Raw genomic sequence first — 20,246 nt, 5'->3', positions numbered from 1 at the left:
GACTAGATCTAGATATTTTTTTCCCCTCCCTCACTTGTGACTTTTGAACTTCCCTTCTCACTTCTCTTCTCAGTCATTGTGTTGTCCTCACTGTTTAGTTTGTTTACAAACATGGCAATGTACTGTTTCTGACAAGAGTTAAGTACCTGTTCTCGAAGACCTCGTGATTGGAATTTGATACGGTTGCCAGCCCGGGTTGCATCTTCTCATGACCCAGTTCTTCTTAGTACCTTCCGCTATGTTCATGGATTAGTGTTCGCAACAGACAACATATACAGTAGTGTCACCAGTGACAGTGCCTGTGTAGATGTCTATGGGATTGGAATTTAAACCCACCACAGGAGTCGGGTTTCGAGTTCGAGAAAAGTAGGCTAAAACAAGCTTACAAGCTAAAGGAAGTGTGCAGGCAGTTTTGAATAGGTTAATTCGAGATTTTTCCTTTTAAATTAAATTCCAATAATCTAGAGAAAATTCTTCGTGTAAAAGAATCTCTACCCAGTACCCTGTAAAGTGAGTGCCAGCCAGAGTATTTTTTTCTTCTTATTTTGGGACAGACCAGGCTGTAGAAGGTCCCGTCGGTCTGGACGATCTAGATCTAATTGATCTATAGAGACAAAAGTATCATGAGTAGTATGCTTTCAAGATTAGTTGGATCTTTCAAACGCAGTGCACCACCCTCAAATCGTCACAGAAGGTCTCTTGATCCGGAGGATGATGATGATGATGATGAGACGTCCTGGATACCTCATGATCATGATTTTGCTGAGAGGAATGTCTACTCAAGACCAGAGTTCCTTTCTATGTCACTTGAGGAAGAAGACATTTCCTGTGATCATGCCATCAGACCTGTGATTCGGCCAAATGACAGAGACAGAATACCTCTTGGAGCAGGTTATGCAGAGTAAGCGTGTTTTCTAAATGTTCTCCTTTAAATTTAAAGTAAAGACGTCAGTAAAATGCATCTCTGTTGTTGGGCATTCTGTCAATTAGCGTAGAATTGCACACAACGCAATTTTGTGGATCCATAGAATGCGCAACAATCCATCTTTTAAAATCGAACCTCAAAAAAAGAAAGAATTGAATTTATATTTCATATAAATTATTTTTAAAAAATAACAAATGTTATATTATTAATGGTCCAATGAACAAAAAAATGGAAACAAATATAAACTAAAGTGGGGAAATGAAACTATATGATATATGTCTTTTTTTGCTTCAACATTCACTTACACCCCCCCCCCCCCTTTTTTTTTGTGTAAGTAAGTGTTTTACAGTACTCACAACTGCATTTATAAGCTCATGTCAAATGAGCGCTCCAGACACATTAAATATTTTCAGTTAGCAGGAAATTTTGAATTTTGCCCAGGTGGTTACCTTTTTGTTTTTCAAGTGTTATAATACACTTGCAAACAGGAAATATTGGAAAATTATGTTGTTGTAATGCTATCAAGCGAAAAAAAATTATCTGCTCTTTAAATTTTAAGGCAACCTATTATTTGTCTTCAGGTGCATAAATGGTGGTAAGTCTGCAAAAAATGAAGATCAAGCTGCCGTTGGTAACTTCTTTCTGCCACATGAGCCCAATGGTCTTACTGATGATTCCAGAAAGGTACGAGTTTGTCTACGTTCTTCTAGTTTCAAAATAAAGATTTTGTGTGTGAATTAGATCTAGTAAATCCGTAGAATGTCATTCCATTATCTATCATTATGTCTGTTTTATAACATGAGTTGGGAGACTGGATGGAACTTTTTGCTTTCTTAGTCAAGTGGAATGGTGGACCTTTACCCTGGTCATTTTCTCAAAAGTGCCATAGTAAAACATTTTCTTATATTATAGAATTATCCGACCCTTGTATAAAGTCATTGTACTTCATGAAAAGTGCCATCAATAGATAGTAGAGCAATTTCTTTATTGAAATTCCCTATTTCATGTGAAGTAGAGCATTACTTTAACATGGAAAGTCAGGCTCAATTTTTTTCTTTTGTACCTTTCTCCTTAGATGGATGTTATCGAGGTGCAGTACTTTGCTGTCTTTGATGGTCATGCTGGTCCCGGGGCTGCTCTCATGGCAGCTGATCAGCTCGTCAATCACTTGCAGGTGACAACTTAATTGATCCCTGATTAGAAATATTGATTTCACAATGACTTTGTTAACTCCTTTACCTCCAGCAAGCTGGTTCCGGTGGCTCACAGTCAAAAACGCTGTGCCGGTGAATTGCTGGCCGGGGCTTGGGCGCATTTCTTTACGACGGCTACGTCATCAAATTACTTTTTGGCTAATGCTGAAAGCAGGTCTCTTTTACCAGGAGTTCATTCATTAGATAAAGAACTATTGAAATATAAGGTTCACTTGTTTCGAATTAGTGATGTGTATGTCAATTTTTGATTTCTTACCAAAAGAGGGCCCCGCATAGTGGGTTTGCCCCCCTCTGAGAGAAATAGTTAAAATGTGCTTTGTCTCTGGTAGTTATGGTGCTTCTCCCTTTCGAACCTAGACTAAAGTGGTTACTAACGCCATCTGTGGTTTGGGGATTAGGAGCTTCACCATCCACACAGAAGACCTGAGTTTGATTCCTGTGTGGGGATCTTTGAACAAACTGTCCAAGAAAGAGAAAATGTACTTAAAACTCTTGAAAGCAACTCTATGACAGGAAACATAAACTACCTTTAAAAGCCTCAGCTAAGGTCAAACAGACAAATCTCTTGGCCAAAAGAAACAAATGGAGCACCACAGTTGCAGACCTCGACCTACTTAGAAATGGAGCCAAAGCATGGTTTCTTCTCTCCAACTTGTGGACAGGCAGTTTTCATGCAAATACCATATCTGGAACCTGAAGACTAAGGCCAACAAGAGACTAAACCTTCTCAGATGACTGGCTAGCACCTCATGGGGAGCAGACAAGGATGCTCTCAGACAGCAATGTTGGCTATGTACACTCTGCCATGGAATACAACTGAACCCTACAGATAATCTGCAGCAAACCAACTCAAAGGTCTCTTGACAACGAGTTGTACGATTTTCTTCAGGAGCTTTGAGATCCACTCCGGCTGCAGCTTGCGAAATCCACACAAACCTGGAACCTTTGGACCTGCGGAGAGAAGCAGCAGTTGTGGAGATGAGTAAGCTCTACAAGAAACTAGACAAAAACCACCCAAACTGAAAGATCATTGAACAGAGACAACCAAAGAAAAGAATCCATGGAAGATCAATACTCGACACAACCACCGAATTAGTAGAAAAACACCACCTTCCATGTAACAGAGAAATGCTGAAACCCTAAAGACCAGAACCCCCCCAAACACCATCATCAAGAACTCCAACATCAAAACTTCCCTCATTAAGGAGACAGTGAAAAAGGAATGTGACCCAGTAGAACTGAAGACCACAGCTCTCAAAACAAGTGACTCCTACCGTAGTAATTCCATCCATATTTACACTGATGAGTCAGCCTTCAAGAGAACTATTAACGCAGGCTTTAGAGCAAAAGTAGAACTTCCTGACAAGATGTGTGAAGAACTATTTGATGCCTGTGGAACTTGTAAAAATTATGAAACTGAGGCCATCGCCATTGAAGTAACAATCCTCCACCTGACTAACATTTTCATTATATTATATCCAGACAAAATCAAGGACACTGTAATTGTCACAGACTGAAAATCGGTACTTTAACCTTTGGAAAACATGAATTTCGAAAGCCCAGCCTGCCTATCTGTGGCTCAAACAATTCACACCTTCATGCAGACTTATGCCATCGACCTGACTTTACAGTGGATACCTGGCCACAGCAACATCCTTGGAAAGGACAGAGCAGACACCCTTGCTGATAAGGGAGCATCACAAACTCAACGATAAACCCCAGTATCACAACAGACAGTCAAGAACATCATCCATGGACTTCCGGTTTGACTTGGCCTTTGGCCGGTCGTGTGTTGTTTCGCTCTGAGGTTTTCGGTCATTTACTTGTGTTTTCCTGTACGGATTTCTGTGCTTTTTTTAATGTTTATTGTTTATTCGTGTTTTTTAAGGCTGCTTAAGTTGGAGTAGGTATTTCCCTCATTTGACTGAGGTTTTGATGCTTTTTGAGCCTTTTTGTGCTTCTTTGGTATCAGAGTGAGTTTTTAGGTCTGTCTTTTTTTTCTTTCTCTTTTTTATTTAGCTCATTTTGGGGGACAGTTTCCCCGAGTGAGTTCACGCATCTTTTCTTGTGTTTGTCGCGTCCCGTGCTGCATATTCTTATTTTCTTTCCAAGATTTTCGTGGGTTTTTTTTTTAATTCGTGTTCCCTTGTACAGTCCATTGTGGGGTTGTTTTCGTATTTTTCTCTTTTCTTTTTCTTCTCTTTTTCCCTTGTACATATGCATGTGTAGTTCAGGTCCTGCTTTTGGCTTAATAAAGTATCTTTTCCGTTTAATCCAGGTTGATACGGCTTTTTTGTCGTAGTAAAGCGGTGTTTTGTGGATTTTCCTTGTTTTGTTTTGTTTTGGGTTTTTTCTTTTCTTTAACGGTTTTAGCTGGGGGGGGGGGGGTTATGTTTGTTTGATTGCTCTTATGGTTTCCTGAAATCTAGTTAGTTTGTTGTTGGTGGTGGTTTTGTGTTTTATTTTACTGGGTTTTTTAAATTGTTTTTTTATTCCGTCAGCGGGGAACAGTGGCTGAATGGTTGGGCATTGGGCAAAACTGGAAGAGCTGTATTTGCACATGACTGCTCCCAACTCAAAAGATGCGCTAAATTCCCTGAGTAGAAGAGAACAAGTCACTATCTTTCGCCTGCAAACACAACTCATCCCATTGAATTCCTACCTGAATAGGATTTGCAAGGATACCCCACCTTACTGCCAGCTGTGTGACTGCCAGGATGAAACAGTACCACACCACCTATTTTCCTGCTGTGCACTTAGGGACCTGCGTAGCACCTACCTACTCGCCTCCCCAGATATCGGAAATACTTTATACAGTGACAAAACACAACTGATAAAAACCTGTAAATTCTTTACCATATCGATAGGCCAAAGGGATAGAACCGAGATGGCTACTGGATTGGAAGTAGAGTAAAGTAGGTGTGGGGGTCTTGTTTACCTAGCATCTCGGTCTTTCAGCCGGGATGTTGTATCCCTCTCAGCTCGGGTTGGCCTTGACAGGCAGGGTAAAAACTTACCTCGTAAATGATTTAAACTGTGTGTTGATGGGGATGTGTAAAAAAAAACAAACGGTAGTGACTTTTCGATATAAGATATTCAACTCAGTTCTGGTGTAGAGCTGACTTATAATGGTTTTAAGAGTAACAGTTCAGTACAAATTAATGTTGTTTTATTAAATGAGTTTAAAAAGCGGGGCTTCCAAATGAAAGTCTGTCTCTGATAATTATGATTGAATGGAGAGATGGAGAGACACTTTGAACAGTTTTGTTTTGTAGACAGATACAAACCCAAATTACCCTCACTCTGATGTTGATATGCTAATATTAAGCTCTCATCATCACACTTTTGTCAGGAGTAATGTCAATTGGCTTTTTTTTGTGTAAAGGTGATAAAAATTGTGCCAATGTGCAGTTTTTCGAAGTGCTTTTGCTTAAAGGGCTTGTCAAAATTATTGAACTCCATTTGAAAATTGACTTTCACAGTATTAACAAGAATCATATGAGATTTTGATCGTCTCCGAGAGAGATTTATGCATATTACTCATTTCATGTAGTAAGACATATTAGGTTTTAAAATAGAGTTATCTTAAGCCTGAGTTTGCTGTCGGCTTGTGTGTCCAATGTAAAACAGGAAGGGAATTAGGATGGGCTGATAGCCCCGTATTTGTCTGGCCATATCTTGTGTTTCGTGGCTAGTGGGTCTAGGTTAAGGTATCAGGAAGGCAAAATCAGAATCAGGGCCATAGTTTGCTTTCACTGTTTTAAACCTTTTTTCAAATTGCCACAATCCTCCCCCACCCCCCACCCCCCCCCCCCCCCGTTTTCCCCCTTGTCTGTTACTCCATATAAGCATACTAATATTTGTATCTTTGCTCTCTCCCACACACAAACACACACACACACACGCGCATTCACCCACACACACACGCACTCGCATACATATACTCACTCATCAACTCGCATGCAAGCACAACTCTTCATAGTTGCCTAAGATCTACCATCATAACATTTTCTGACTTTTCAATATAGAAAGACAGGTTTTTCAGCCCAGAAATGTAGGTTCACGATGAATATTCTTGGTATTGGTGAGCCCATTTTGAAAAGAGCAGTCAGTGCAAACAGTTCTGAGTGTCTTATTTTGGTTGTGATTACAGGAAAAACTTGTTGATGTCCAAGAAGACCTGTTCAACCTGAGAATTCGAGAGTCTTACGCATGTGCTTATGTTCGTGACCCCAGTCTGGTCATCACTGTTGACAGCTTAGTGAGAGGGGCTCTCGAGGCGGCCTTTGTTGCTTTTGTGAGTGCTTTGGATGTTTCTTGTTTTTACGGATTCACAGAAACCCGTATGTTATGTTTGTGTATTTTTTCGATTATGTTTGTATAAATCTATGAATATTGGGCCTACAACTGTGATTATAGTGTTTATATGTCATTATGATATTTTAATATCATGATTTTGATCCTGTTTGGGCATAGATTTAAAAAATCCTCCTTCGTACTACTCTGAGTGAAGGCACTGCTTACAATCTCTTCTTGCACAATCAGCACAGAGTTGTGTAAAATGAGCACCAAATAATGTTTTGACTCGGCTGGTGTTTAATTTTCCTTACACAATACAGAGTCATTCTTGTTACTTTGTCGATGATTGCTTGATTGGTGAGTGCTCCGGTGTGGTTTGCTCCTTCTTTCCTGTCAAACATCTATTATCTCTATAGTCTTTGTCTCTCCTGCATCTTCTCTATGTAACTCACTAGTATCGTTGTAAATCTTTGGCACTTATTAAACTTAGGTCTTCATTCCCTGAACAATACTTAATGGGATGTGATTTAAAGTAATTTGATGGTTATCATGTCATGTGTTCAGGATATTAGGTGCTTCAGTTTCAGCTTCAAAACCGCTTATGGATAATACAAAATACAAATCAAAGAATAACCGGTGTTCACCAGTCACTACCCTAAAATTACAAATTTTTATGGGACATTTTGGGTTGTTTTGAGTTACTAAGACCTGGAGGTCAGAAACCGAATGTTCTATCTGCTCTATCAAAAAATCGTAAGATTTTTCAGAGTCGTAATCAAGATATTCAAAGAATTGCATTAGAAAAAGCTTGACATTATGTGAAACTCAAAATTGTTTTGCTTCAAATAAGAATTTCTCAAAACTAGATACTGAGCAGATAGAACTTGGTAATTCTAAGGTAGCGCAGTAACCTTACTCTATCACTACAGCTTGTACAACGGAATGTAGGGAATACCCTCCCCCGGGGCAGTGCCACTGATTGTAGTGTCTTTAGACCATTCCCAAAGGGGGGACATTTCTCGTTCAAGCACAGTAGAATTGTAAATGGGCTGATTCATGTCACGCTCATAACTGTGCCTGATCTGCAACAGGGAACTGCTGCTTTTTCTTTCCTAATCCTTACTATTGTCATTTTTCCTCTATTTTTTTTGTATGTTTGTCACTCTTTTGTGACCTGCTAAGTCTGGGGTGCCTTGATAGTTGAAGCAGACTTTGTGCTGTTGAAGCTAGAGAGGTGAGCAGAGTAAGTCTGATTCCCTGTAAAGACTTCTGTGTTGACATCCACCTCTTGGCGCTCATGTATGACTTTATGCAGTTGCGAGCGCCGTAAAACCCTCTACTATAATAAAATAATAAAAATAAGGGAATGCCCAAAATAGCACTGCAGTAGTTAGAACAATTGATTTTTAGATTCATGTATATGAGTATTTCCTATTTATTACCCTACTCAAAAAGTTGCTAAAAAATGCTGACCTAACAAAGGCAGTTTTAAATGTTGTCCCAAGACTGAACAAATATTTTCTAGATGAATACAGATTGAGAATCATGTTTTTCCTTTCTTTCTTTCTTTACAGAGAGTCTTATTATAATTGATTAATTATCTCTTTTCCTTTCTTTTTCAGGACGAGCAAATCGCTCAAGAACGTTTATCATTTAAAATCTCTGGAGGCTGCACAGCTTTGGTTGCCTTGGTCATGTTGGACAAGGTGTATGTGGCACACGCAGGGGATGGAAGGTGGGCCCTTTTGCAAATTTTGTTTTATGAAAATACGTGCACATGCAGATTGCCCCTCACATACAGTCGAACCAGTTCTAATGCCCACGGGTCTAAGACAAACACCTGTTCAAGCAACCGCTTCTGTGGCATTAGTATAGGGCAAATTCCTGTTCAACAGCAAGCTCTATAATGCTCTTTACAATCTATATTACTACCCCAGCAGACCTGGCAGCATTCTGAAACAATCTCAATGCGCCTAGAAGCATACAGTGAAAGCTGCTATTTACAGGCGCTAAAACACTAACATATTTACAAGATCTTTCGCTGTACAGTGGGGTAAAATTGCTATTTTTCCCATGTAGGGCTGGGCTCTTCCAGGAATGCTAAGATTTAGGGTTGGTTACTAAGAGGGTTAATGGTAGTGAAAACTGCTTCCACAACTCAGGGGACAGTGCATGACACATGCATAGATCATGTCTTCCCTCTGCAAAGTACGACACTGCCCTAAGCTGACAAAATACTCTTTTTCATTTTTGGCATCCAATTTTTTTTTATTCGTTAAGTCGATAGCTTGATCAGTTTGTGAAAAGATCAAAGTGAAACTGTGGCTAGTTTTTTAATAAATTTGAATTCAAATTTTTTAAGAACGCTTTTTTAAAATGGTTACACTGACAAAACGCATTTTTATCTCAAAACTGCTGTGAATAAGAAAAAGGCGTTTTGTCAGCGTCCGGCAGACCAACTCTCTGGTACACCTTATTTCTCGCCAAAGTAATGAAATTGTCAGAGGAATTGCTTGTAAGCCTATAATAATAATTGTCTGGATAAAGTACACCGATTACTATTTCCCCTGAATCTTTATACTGTGATGGCTGCCAGCCTCCCTGCCCGGGTATTCGGCTCGCCTGCACGGTTGCCATAATGAGAGTGCATTTCTCTAATGAGAGTGTGTCATACTCACACTTTGGAAAAATCAGTGTGGCCAAATTTTATTTCACTTTCTTATCATAATTTCCAGGGACAGGATTTTGGTAAAATTTGACATTAGGCTTTCCTGTCGCTTGGACTTTTTTCGACTGCTTTTCGCTGGTGGTTTCAGGGCACCACTGGTAGATCAGATTTCTTTTCCTGCTGACAGATGTTATTGTTTGTCTATCTTCACTTTCCATAGACTGATTCACCATTGGGCATTAATGTTCTCTTTACTGGAATGTATCAGGTTGTTTTTTTTTCTTGTTTTTTTTTTTTTAAATAACAGGGCTGTTGCATTTATGGGGAATGAGGTAATCACTATGGCAACGGAGTTTACCCCAGAGACAGATGGAGAAAGGATACAGTATTTGGTAACTATATCATTGATAAATTCGTTGTTTTGTGCAGAAAGCTCAAGTTTTTCTGAATGGAATTTAATACAATTGAAGGGGGACATGTTGCACCTCACCGTCTTGTCACAGTTAAGTACTGCCTTCTTATAGAGGTGTTGTGTTTGATTGTACATGAAAGTGAAATTTAACTTGTGTGCCTCTGTGCTCGCCATTGTATCTTCCTTTTACAGATGTATATGTGAAAGATTTATTTTTCTCTTTGTTAGGGAGTAAGGAATAGGTCTCAAATGACTTGTCATAAATGCAATTCCTCCTACTCATAGAAGGATAAAAATGGGTGGCTGAGACTTTGACCTTTCAGATGAACTTTTCTGTATCTCGTATCGAATATTAATGAAAGGAACTAAAATATTGTTAAAATAATATTTATATTAACGTTTTAAAATATCACTTTTGTATCAAGTATCTATGATTGTAATATGAATATTGTAAAAATAATACAATTTTGAATGGTAAGGGTAGTCAAATGCTTATTCTTTGAGATGGCCTATTCTGTGTATGATTACAATTTGTTATAATAATGATAGCAATAATAGTTTACTGCAAATATTATACAACACGTTTTAAATGAAAGGCGTTATGCTCAGACCATTGCAAACTTACTCATGAACTGCTCTCCATGTTTGCCACTTTTTCATCAGGCTCACGTGAACCCAGCTCTGACTCACAACTTCTTCAGTGATAATCATTTTCTTCGGCCGCTGGGCAAGAAAGATATCGGCACCAGAGTCTTATGTAGGGGGCCTCAAAGATCTGGATGGTTTGAGTTTTTGCTTTCTTCAGTTTTTTTTGGTGTAGTTTCTCTGTTGTCTTTGCATAGAATGTTTCAATGCTTACTTTGTGTAGTTGTAGTTTATTGTGAGTGGTGGGTTTTTTATTTCTTTTTCTGATGATTCTTTCTCTTTAGTTTGTCAATGTTGTGAGTATTTTAATCTGTTTGAGCTTTTTAGTTGTATGTATATAGTATATTTGCACACATATGTTTTCCTTTCTTTGTGGTATGGTATCCGTGATCGCATATTTAAAATTCTCCCAGGGCTGCCTATTTCTACCAATTGTTTTGGTAGTTACCGATTTTGGACCTGTTCTATTGCCATTATGATGAAAGTGCCTAAGCTACTGCATTTACAATAGATGCCGAGATTTTTAAAATTTACTGCATAGGCCCGTTCTCTGTCATATCTACCCATAGCTGAAGGGTCTTTTGTTACATGTCTTATGCCTTTGCTAGTGACTCATAACTGTGGCAATTGTTCCATACCAAAGTTCACAGTTGAAAACAAAGCGGCAGAGCTGGGGCTTTATAACAGGGCAAATTGCCAGATCCTGTTTAAATACAAGGGTGATTAAAAATGGATCTGTGATTTAGCTTTTATTAAAATCAATAACTAAGTCCATAATAAAGTGATTTCCAGATTTCAGTGGTGCTAGGTCCTGGGCTCCCTCATTCCTTCCAACTCCGACATTCGGCACATGCTCTCTGCTACTTTCACTGTACTTCTACCTTGAGGCCCATCTAATCTATGAACTTTTTTCCTTCAATTAGTTGTTGTCTCGCACCGTTTATAGAATCTGTAAATGCTTAAGCTCAGACATAATTTTGTTAGTTGAGAATCCACTGCAGCAGATATTTCTAGGTGAAGATCAGCCTGATTAACCATCTCTGCAACCCCCTCCCCCCCCCCCTCCCGTGATATGGGGCCATGATTACATCATGATGGCTCATAAATTGGTTCAGAAGTCTGTATGACAGTCACGCTGCATTCAAATCCACATTCAATACTGACTGATAGGTGCCTTGAACAACAGTCCATAAATGGTTGGGTTTTTTTTAAACACACTTTTCGTTTCATCCACACTGTTAACCCAAACATGCACAGGCAGGAGCACACACGCATGCACACACACACACTCACACAAAAAACTAACAACACACATGCACACACAAAAGCAAACAAACAACCCCCCCCCCCCCCCCCCCCACACACACACACACACACACTCACTCACCACATACAACTCACACACTACACACACTCACACACAAACTTGTGTGTGATTGGCGGGTGCTCTGGTGTGGTTTGCTTCTTCTTTCTTATCAAACATCTATCATCTTTATCTCCCCTTCTTCTTTTTTATGTTTGTTACTCTCTTGTAACACCTCTTCTGGCGCTCATATTATTACCTTATGCAGTTGCGAGCACTGTAAAACCTCTACTAAAACTAAAAACATGTTTTTAGAATGAAGTTAGTCTTAATATTATTAGAAGCAAGTTTGGCTCGATGATTACTAGTTATAGGGGAGTAATGTTCAGTTTTTTGTTCGTTTTTTTGGGGTTTTTTTTTCATTCTTCACCTTTTTACTGCTTGATTTTTGGCCAAACTGAATCTACCTGAAAGGGCAAATTTGAGGTAGGCAGCCTTGTTCTTTGTAGAGTTAAATTATTCACTTAACACAACTGTATTGTAGTTGTCCTTATTGTATAATGCATGCTGACAGCTCACTACCTTAGAATGACAAAGTTCTATCTGACATTTTTGACGTTTAGAGTTTCTGATACCTTGAAGTTAGAAACCAAATGAGGGCGTGAGATGCTAAACCCACTAAGCGACTTTTTGGAAAAAATTGAGATTTTTTTGGCTTATAAATGCACATTGGTACCGGCTATCTGATACACAAAGAGTTTTCAACCAAAACCAAACACATACTTCATAAAAGCCACCAAAAAAAATCTCCTTTTTACATATGTTCATGCTTATAGCAGATTTTTTAAAAGCAGATTTTCTCAAAAGTGCTAAAATGGATGTAGCGGGCTTTGCATCTCAGCTCCTCAAATGTTCTATCTGCTCCGTCAAAATCTTAAGATTGTTCGGATTCGTCACCAAGATATTCAAAGAATTGGATTTGAAAAGACTTGACATGTTGTGAAACCTAAAATCTTTGATGTCGTATTTTTCAAAACAATGTACTGAGCAGATTGAACTTTGTAATTTTAAGGTAGTGAGCTGTTGTTTTATTTTGTAGTGTGGTAATCCTTATTTTAGTTTGTCAGGAACATTTGCTGCAAATTTGCTGTACATGGAATTCCAAAGTTTTGATCCTGAATGTGATGTTTTGGTAATTTTAGTTTTGTGGGTCAGTGTACTTTAGTCCATGAAGAAAAATAATCTGAATTGTTAAAAATGTTTCTTTGAAATAATCCTATTTAATCAAAACATTTGAAACTTTGCGATTTATTTTACCTGCAGTTTTAAGTGTTTGGCCTTTTTATAAACATTTTTAATGAACATCCTGCCTTTACACTCATACTCATACTCCGTATTTTATACAGAAGATTTGCAGCTCACTGTCTTCTTGCATACCTTTGTTTGAATGCTTTGAAAATGATACTTATGATGTTTGCTACTATGCTGCGGAAGTAAAATGAAAAGGTGCCCACTGAAAAAGTTGGTCTACAGAGTCTTTGCTTGACATCACACTTGTGAGAAATTAAAAACTTCCAGTGGAAATGTACACTTACTGGTCTGCATCATGCAGAGCTTCACTGTGTAAGGACATAGCACAGTGACCATTCTTCCAAAAACTGTTGACACAACACCACAAGCTTAAACCACAGGTGGTTGGAGGGCACCACTGGTAGGTCCTACTTCTTTACTTCCCTCTGTTGTTTCTCTCCGGCATTGCTCTGTTTCACTTTTTGACCATTATTGTTTCAATGTGTTTCTCTTCACTCAAACAAAACAAAACAAGCTAAAACCGTACAAGAATTTAGAGGCCTTTGTAACATTTGATGAGGTTTGTATGTGGTGTGTAGCTGAAATCAAGCAAGGCTAATACTTTTATTGTAGGCACTATAAAGAAGTCACGGAAAGAGATGTGTTCTGTCCCCCTTTGGTTGCTGGAACAGGGAAATGGGTAAGCAGGTCTCATTTTTCCTCTCATCGCACATTTCCTCATGGTCTTGCCACTGTAACAAATAGTTCCAGAATTTGGAGAGACCTTTTAGCGTAGTTTATATTCACTTCTTAGTTCGCGATGTTTACGGTTGCTTTAGATTTTGGTCCACAGGAGAACAGTGTTAGTGGTAAATTCTGAAACTAAAGTTTGTTAACAGGTGGTTCCTGTAATAAAGTTCTTATATTTTTATTACTTAGGTACAAGAAAAGTGGGTGGTTAGCTAGTGCTCTTTCCTATTATTCATCTATCATCTGTATCTCCCCTTCTCCTTTTCTTTGTGTGATACTCTCCAGTATCCCTTATAATCTTTGTCACTTATGTAACATAATTATGTTGCAAGTGCAGTAAGTTTCTTACGAAAACTTAAACTAAGAGTTACAATAATGTCAAATATACGTTATTGTTCCTTCATTTGAAGATATTAATTGTCTGTTTTCTCCAGCTTCTTTGGCACAAAATATTACTAGTGTCACTTCACATTCTTTAGCTTTGTTCTGAAGCTTGAGCATCCTGCTGCTGTTTTTATTATACAAAATGACTACTCACTGTGTTGCATGCTGTGTGCATTATATTATGTTGAGGTCATGTGTTGTCCGTGAATAACCATAGCTTTTTATTTTGCTCTGAGATGTAAGATGATCCAAGCTCAAATAATTTCTCGGGGGTTTGAGCCTCGGTGTAGTGTTGTGTCCTTGTGAAAAGCACTTTACATGTATTTCCCTTTTGGCTCAGTCCTTTCGGAGATGTATTTTAAACTTGGAAGTCCAGCTTCTTTAATAAACTAATAGTGTTGGTAGGGGCATTAAACTTATACAACTTTCACCAATTAAAAAAAAAAAATTATTTCCATTGTCACCTGCTTTAATTATTGGGACTTTCACAGTAGTACAAGGCAAGGAGAGGTGGGATTGTGTGAAGCTGTTGATTTTTTAATTTGAACTTTCTTGTTTTAATGTATTCTTTATATGTGATTTATATATGTGTACATTCAAAGTCATCTTGATAGTTAACACTCCTGCACCATTTATGACCAGAAGCTCTCGAGTGTTTCCCTGAATTGTTTTGCAGTTCTTTCTCGTAGGGCAGTTTTCATTACCTTTGATAATAACTGAAAAACAAATAGGTTTTGAACGGGCAAAGTCCAGTTCAGTTCAGCTCATCTTAGTACCAAACTAGGGATGTAAGTGAATCTACACCAGTCCATCCAAGATGACCTCCTATCTTTGTGGAGAAAAGAAGCCATTCCAGACAAGTGGTCCTCTTGGGCAGTGCCATTATGATATATATATAGAGAGAGAAAATGCAAAGGAGGAAATGGAGCGTGATTATTTTTACATATGATTGTTTTGGACAGGTGGTTGTTAGAACAGGTGCTACTGTACTTATAGATAGCTGTTGTATATCCGAGATGAATTTTTATAAAGTTAAATATTTCTTTTGATCATATCTATAATATACATTTTTGTAGATACTTTCAATTTAGACTATCAATGACTTTTAGGTGTACAGAATATAAAAGAAAAATAAAAGCCCTTTGATAAAGCCGAAAGACTTTTGTAAACTTAAGTGGTTGAATATATAATTTATTTCTTTTACCAGTCTTGCTTTAATCTTAAAGGGACTTTTATTTTTCCTATCCCTTTGCTTTCATATTGCCCCAAATGTTTTTGTCACGTCGTAGGCCCGTCTCATGGGGATTCTTGGTGTGACCCGTGGATTTGGAGACCATAGCCTGGTCGTTCCAGGTTCAAGAATTCAAGTAAAGCCTTTCCTGACACCAGTACCGGAGGTCAGTCTATGAATACATGTGTGTCATGATGTGGTCAAATCGGGTGCTCTTCTACCTTTGGGCATGCGGACTATTGGTATTATCTTAAAAGCTTGTTTGTCTATTTTTCGACTAAAAGAATACCCATCTATCTTGAATAAAAGTTGAGATATAGCCTGTTAAAGGAGGTTGGGTCATCTGGTTTTAGAGGTAAAATTAGCCAGAAAATGGCACCCAAAGTTTGGTGACTTCCATAGGTTGAGAGTCTTTGGGAAAAGCAGATTTATATCTATTTTGTGCCTTTGAACAATGTTTATTGGTAAAAGCCACACAAAAATCTGTTTTTAAATGGACATAAAAGGGGTTGAGCCCTATAAAAGTAAAAGAAAATTTGATAACAATTGCTAAATGTGCGGGAAAATGCTCGGTTATTTGATTTCATTATTTTGACGAGCCCCTGATTTCACCAAGATGCCTCACATATATAATATTTTTATGGTTGCAAAATGTGTTTTTCTGGTGCTCATTTCTGTGAAAGGGATGAATATTGTGAATCCTTTTTGAAAGCTGAATTTGAAGCGAAGGTCATTGCATGTAGTTTTGTATACCTTCTGATCAAAGATTCCCAAAACCTTTTCAGTGCCCTTTTGTTTTCCACCTCATTTGTCGACAGGAAATTACAAAAAACTTGGTAGGTGCTCAAAAAGTTATTAGTTACTTACATTTATTTCTGTCTCTTCAAATTACCATGTAGCTATTTGTGGATCGATGAACTGAGGACTTGAGCAAAGTTTCTTTCTTAAAGGAATAGTTTTATGGCGGGTAAAATTGAGCTTCAGACCAACAATTTTAATGCTGGTGGTTGGCAGGTGCTCTGGTGTGGTTTGCTCCTTCTTTTCCATCAAATATCTATTGTTCTCATCTCTCCTCCTTTTTTGTATTTATTACTCTTTTTTGACACCTCTAATCTTCGGCACATATATGACCTAATTATGTTGCAAGTGCGATAAAACGCTTACTACGAGAACAATCTTAATATTGTCAGATCTTTGTCTTAACCACTGAGCTATTAAATCCTCGTTGCTTTATAAGATCCATGCTCAGTGTTAAATAGTAGATTTTGGTTTTCTCCTTTTTTTAAGCTTTGTTTGGGGAGTGACCCCAATAACTTTAGTACTGAGTGTGAGCATTCTTGCATTGTAAAACTATTGTAAACCATTTAATGCCTCCATTGACCCAACTGATGTTGTGGATGGTTGGATGACGCCACTGTAGGTCCTACTTTTTTCCTTTCCTTGTTGTTTCTGTCTGTCTGTCTTACTTTTCCCCAGCACTAAATTATCATATTGTGTCAATGTGCTTCTTTTTACTCAAATAAACCATCTAAAAGGCTTGCAGAGTTGCTGTCTGTCAGAGCTAATCCAGGCTGAATGGAGTACAGCATCCCAGAGGAAGGGGTGGGAATTGACCTCAATGTCTTCTGCATGCAAGATGGAGAACTTGACAATAAGTAAAAGCACCATCGATGATAACACAAAGAGAAAAACTGAGCTGATCAAGAAGACAACTGGAAGGAATGGGGTACTATGAAGGTCAATGTCTGCTCCAAACCTGACGCTAAAAGAAGAAGAAGAAAATGATAATGGTCTACTCTTTGAATTGCTTTCGTATTGCAATTCCACAGCAGTTAAGATTCTGGTATTGCCAACCACGAGGATGTTGTTTTCACTTTTATAAACTTGTCTTTTTGTTGTCTTGATAGGCACTGTGAGAATTTTTGCAGTTCTGAATTGCTCTATACAGTATAACACGGATAGGTTGAACACAGACGACTCAAGTTCACACATCCATCAAACTGTGCCTGCGGTCCCTTTTTTTTTTCTTCTTTATCTTTGTAAGATATCCCTCGAATTATGGATCTCCCGAACTACCGAGGCCAGTCCCGACGAATTCAAGCTATCCGTGTTATACTGTACTTCACGTTTTCGTGTTCTTTTAGGTGCGGGTTTTGAATCTGAAGGACAAGACTGTGACCGAAGATGACATCCTCATCATGGGCTGTGATGGCTTGTGGGACATGCTGCGGACCGAGCAGGTCGGGGCCACTGTGAAACAGTCACTAGCTAAGAGCAAGGAAGACAAGAATCCTGATAGGTGAGACATTTCATTAACACATGACACCCTAAGGGCCTGGACGGGAAGTCCGTTGTTAGATCCTAAGCAAGGGGAAAGAACCCACCTCCCGTGAATACAAGCGTTAAAAAAACACATTTTTAAAATACTAAACAAATTCCTAAAATCCTGAAAAAATAAAAGTTAAAAAGAAAACTGAATGTAGTTTCAGAAAAATATGACTTTATGTATGCACAAACTGTTGGAAATGTTCTAACTTTAGTTCAATCGGGGTGTCCGACCCGCCACTCTCACTCTCAGCCTCGCGGTCGGGCCCTAGATCTAAATTCTAGATTTTCTACGTCTGATCAATCTGAATAGCCCCAAACTCTTGCTACAACGTTTTCATCAAAATCTGAGCCATCTGATTTGTCACATGCTTGTTTATGCTGAAATCCATTGTTATTACCGTTTTCGAACTCAATTGTGTCGCTTTTCAACAAGTCGAGACACTTTCGAAGTGTCGGTAACGCGATCGCACTTCGATCAGCTCTAATACTAAAACTACTGGCCCAAAAAATTTCGCTTCGGTATCAAACGAAAGAAGAAACTTTTTGCTATGACTATGCAAATCAAAATCTCGGCCCCAGTGTCTCGCCAAGGCGAGACTTTGTTTCTAAAGACGCTGGGTCGGCGCGGGCAGTTCCGGGCGAGTCACGGTGGAGTGCGTAAGGGAATTCGCGGGCGATCGCGGGCGAGTTAGGGTGTAATGTGTTAAACACAAGTGATGGCATCTGTCAATATAGGAACTTCCTAACTCTTCCTTCTACGTGTATGAGGCTGTGGATCGTCTCCTGTTACTCTGCATAGCTTTAAATGACATCAGAGCTACACTTCTCCCTCTGAGACCAAACATCGACGACACACTGGTCTAAAAACTAAGCTATTGAAATCTCTGAGGGTAACTTAGGTTGCTTTTCTTTCTGCATAGGCTCACCCAAGTAGCAGTCGACCTGCTTCTGCTGGCAAGGGGAGACAATGCTGGAAAAGGCTGGAAGATGAAGGATGGCTGTGATGCGTCTTTTGATGATATTACCGTGTTTGCAATCCCATTGAACCGATGTCTTGCCAGCCAGCTGAAAAAATCGCGATGATCGCCTCCAACCTATTGTTGTCATCTGATTAAACCTTTTCTATGTACTGTTGTCTTAAGAAATAGGTTAAATTTCAGGTTGTTCTTTTTTTATTTTTAGATTCATTCCTGCTTTGTTATCCCTTTTCTCCTTTTGTTGTGCATTTACCTAGTGTTAAGAAAAGTTACCGGAAGATTAAACTCAAAATTTGCCATTGGGAATTACATGTCTGTACTGACCTCCATCTTTTCATGGTTTGAACATATTCAGATGGAGGTGATTGTTAAAAAAAAATATTTGTTTTGACTGACAAGACTTATTGAATTTTGACCCATGTTTAAGTTACTTGTATATTTTTTACTTAGGCATACAATGCATTGAGGTATCTTTTGTTTGGTTTGTTTTTGGGTGCCAAAAATCAGTTACAAATTTTTGTGTGTGCTCAGGAACAAGGTTTGTGCCTTCTGACCTTCCCTCAATCTGTCAAGTTTATGTTTTTGCTTTGCTGCCATTAATGTTGTCGCTGCTCTAATAATTGAGAAATATTCAACTGTCAACTGTAAGTTTATTTCCAATCACCATCTTGCATTCCATTTATATAAGCTCTTTAGATGGGGAATGACACTCACAGTGTTTATTGGGAAATCCCTTAACCACAAAAGAGCACTATCGGCCTTTATTGGTACAGTGGAACTCGGATTTAACAAGGTTGCCGGGCCTGACCTAAAATCTCCTTGAATCCGAGTGTTCGTTAAGTTATAGCAAACATGAGGTTTTGTGTAGATAATTACAGGCACTGAGCAAGTAATGTATAAAGAGAAGTAACAAGTGGGCTTGAAATGCCTGCCTATTATGAGCTGTGCCAAAAAAAGACCGTTTCGTTAAAATGCACGCCTGGATTGTTTGCCAAAAAGTTGTGTTGCTGTGTGGAGCCTAGCCTAGAATACGGCGACTTTAGATTCCTTTGACCAGCATACAATTCATTACGTAGATCACTAGCCTATCATTGTAATAGTGATCAGTTGCCCAGGGAAAAAAGACTGTTATTCGTTTGTGTCTGTGACGTTCCACGCCCGGACCTCTGGTGCCCCCCTACACGCACACACAGTCACACATGTGAGGCGGCCATCCGACCCCGACACACGCGTGCCAACAACGCATGTGTTGGTATGAAAGAAGGCCGCTGATTGGCCACATGCAGTCGGCTAAGTGAATAGTGGTTCACGAAGCAGGTGCAATGGATTGTTTCCGGGAATAGATCAAGCTCATTGTGGGAGAAAAATGAGCGAAGCCACGTCTGCGGGGGCTGTTCACCCTGGAAGGGACCTCGTTGAATCCGAGCTCGCTGATTTAAGTGCTCGTTGAATCCGGGTTATTTTTATTGATTTTAAAGAAGAAAAAAAATACGGGGAATCCATCTCCTCTCGTTGAATCCGAGGTCGTTGAATCCGAGTTTCACTGTATTTCTCGTTATAATTTTTTTCTATTATTTGTTTTGCCTGGTTTGAGTGAAGTGTATTTACATCCAATTTGATATTAGTTTATGAAGTACAAGCCTTGATTGTGCGTGTGTTGTCTTTGAGAGCGATTTTTTAAATGGAAGTGAGACTTCGATTTTTTTAGGGTTTGTTTATGTTGACCACAGCTGTATGTGGCACCTGTATCACAACAGTAGCATAATGTAGGAGAATCGTATCAGAGAAAATAGTGAAATTGTTTGAAGATTTAGAGAAAA

General features: G+C 38.8%; 1 protein-coding gene across 1 annotated transcript; it reads left to right on the top strand.

Annotated features, from left to right (window-relative positions):
- The first annotated feature begins 20 nt into the window (after window positions 1–20).
- On the top strand, window positions 21–19,831 carry LOC101852987 (protein phosphatase 1H). Its single transcript, XM_005092197.3, has 11 exons — window positions 21–901; window positions 1,507–1,609; window positions 2,001–2,099; window positions 6,293–6,436; window positions 8,061–8,173; window positions 9,414–9,498; window positions 10,182–10,300; window positions 13,390–13,456; window positions 15,180–15,287; window positions 17,266–17,420; window positions 18,370–19,831. Exons 1-11 carry the CDS (start codon window positions 624–626, stop codon window positions 18,530–18,532), a joined length of 1,434 nt encoding a protein of 477 aa, XP_005092254.1. The 5' UTR covers window positions 21–623; the 3' UTR covers window positions 18,533–19,831.
- The last annotated feature ends 415 nt before the right edge of the window (window positions 19,832–20,246 follow it).

Source organism: Aplysia californica, unplaced genomic scaffold, assembly GCF_000002075.1.
Source record: "Aplysia californica isolate F4 #8 unplaced genomic scaffold, AplCal3.0 scaffold00042, whole genome shotgun sequence".
NCBI lineage: Eukaryota > Metazoa > Mollusca > Gastropoda > Aplysiida > Aplysiidae > Aplysia > Aplysia californica.
Note: the sequence above shows the minus strand (reverse complement) of the source record. Positions and strands in the feature narration are given on the sequence as shown.